At 48.6% G+C, this 1905-nt stretch overlaps 1 protein-coding gene across 1 annotated transcript; it reads left to right on the top strand.

The window, feature by feature from the left end:
* Positions 1-584: 584 nt before the first annotated feature.
* Positions 585-1592, top strand: LOC119345578 (expansin-A24-like). The gene is made up of 3 exons (XM_037615600.1): positions 585-744; positions 863-1187; positions 1283-1592. The coding sequence occupies exons 1-3, from the start codon at positions 585-587 to the stop codon at positions 1590-1592; spliced, it is 795 nt and encodes a 264-aa protein (XP_037471497.1).
* The last annotated feature ends 313 nt before the right edge of the window (positions 1593-1905 follow it).

The raw sequence follows: 1905 nt of genomic DNA, 5'->3' as shown, positions 1-1905 counted from the left end.
CACGTTTGGGCAACTTGCATAAAATGGGATTAGCCTGGTTTAACGTCCACAGAATGATCCACCCACACCAAAGCAACGTCAAGTTACTTCGCAAGATCAAACCGACGAACATTTCTTCACGACCATGAATAAAAATGGACGGATACGGATTGAAAGCATCTGTCGATGTGCCTTACTGACAACTCAAGGTTTCTTCACGACCTAATTATCACACGCCGATCTGCGCCGCCGACGTTGAGGACCAGATGCAGGACATGAACACTCGTCGTACGATTCAAGGGACGGGTCTGCGCCTACATGCATACTATACATATATCTCTTGATTGCCACGCAAGCCATGGCTCGGCTGCACGGCCAGTCACTTTTGCACGCTACATGCTTCATTGAACCAATCAGGGTGGCCTTGCTGAATCCTCCAGCGACATACGTATGAATCGACCGCAGTGAACACTATGTAAACAAACGATCGTTTGAACACCACAGCAGCTCACAACCGTCAGCAACAGATCCATATAGACACACGAACAAACGCTTCCATTGATTTAGGCCACAAGTTCATCAAACTTCAAGAGCTAGCGGCCGATATGGCTCCAGCTCGATTTGTTGCAGGGATGCTGCTGGCGGCGATCGGCTGTGTGCTCTCTGTGGCCGCGGACAACCCGACCATGCCATCCCCGCAACCCTTCGTCTGGCAGAAGGCGCATGCGACGTTCTACGGCGGCGCTGAGGCCTCTGACACAATGGGTAATCAACTAATCATTCAACTCACGCATGTACATCCATCTACTGCGTGCATTCCCGGTTGATCTTGTTCTTCTGTGTATTAACACTTGCGATGGGTTCTATATATTGCATATTGCAGGTGGCGCGTGCGGGTATGGTAACCTCTTCTCTGAAGGGTACGGGACACGCACGGCGGCTCTGAGCACCATGTTGTTCAATGACGGCGCCGCGTGTGGGCAGTGCTACAAGCTCGCATGCGACCGAAAGCGCGCGGATCCGTTGTTTTGCAAGCCTGGTGTGACGGTCACCGTCACGGCCACGAACTTCTGCCCACCCAACGACGTCCTCCCCAATGACAACGGCGGCTGGTGCAACCCACCGCGGCCGCATTTCGACATGGCCCAGCCGGCCTGGGAGAAGATCGGTGTTTATAAAGGTGGCATCATCCCCGTCATGTACCAAAGGTATATATGCACTTCTTACAAGTTCAAAAGTTAGTTCAGAGTCATCGGAGCCACATAACTTATCTTTTTTCTATGTCACTGCCACACACATGCAGAGTTCCGTGCGTGAAGCAGGGTGGCGTGAGGTTCATAATCAATGGTCACGAGTATTTCAATCTTGTGCTTGTGAGCAATGTTGCTGCAGCTGGCTCGATCGAGTCCATGGATGTCAAGACCTCTGATTCCGACGAGTGGATACCTATGGCACGCAATTGGGGTGCTAACTGGCACTCGCTTGCGAACCTCACTGGCAAGATGCTCTCCTTCAGACTAACCAATAGTGATGGACACACACTTGTGTTCAATGATGTTGTGCCAAAGGGATGGAACTTTGGGCAATCATTTGCTAGCAAATTACAATTCTAGTGAGCAATGTCTGCCGAGTCATGGATTTGTGGTAATTACGCTGCATAAAATGCAAGTTGTGTAATTGTGTGTTGCTTGTATCACTGATTTAATTTTACAATTCAATTTGTTCATACTCACTCTGTAATTCGTCTGGAGTATCTAAGACCATGTTCATTCCATCAATTGTGTATTCTTCAAATTCACTTCTGTGATGCATTCTGTGAATAGATTATGTCATTCTAGTGCTATGCATGGTAACTCACGCTTATAAGAAAGACACACTATTCGAATAGAAACTCAAGTTTGTGTTGTTGAATGGTCGCAAGTTGGG

Source organism: Triticum dicoccoides, unplaced genomic scaffold, assembly GCF_002162155.2.
Source record: "Triticum dicoccoides isolate Atlit2015 ecotype Zavitan unplaced genomic scaffold, WEW_v2.0 scaffold252601, whole genome shotgun sequence".
NCBI lineage: Eukaryota > Viridiplantae > Streptophyta > Magnoliopsida > Poales > Poaceae > Triticum > Triticum dicoccoides.
This window is presented reverse-complemented; position numbering and strand designations above follow the sequence as displayed.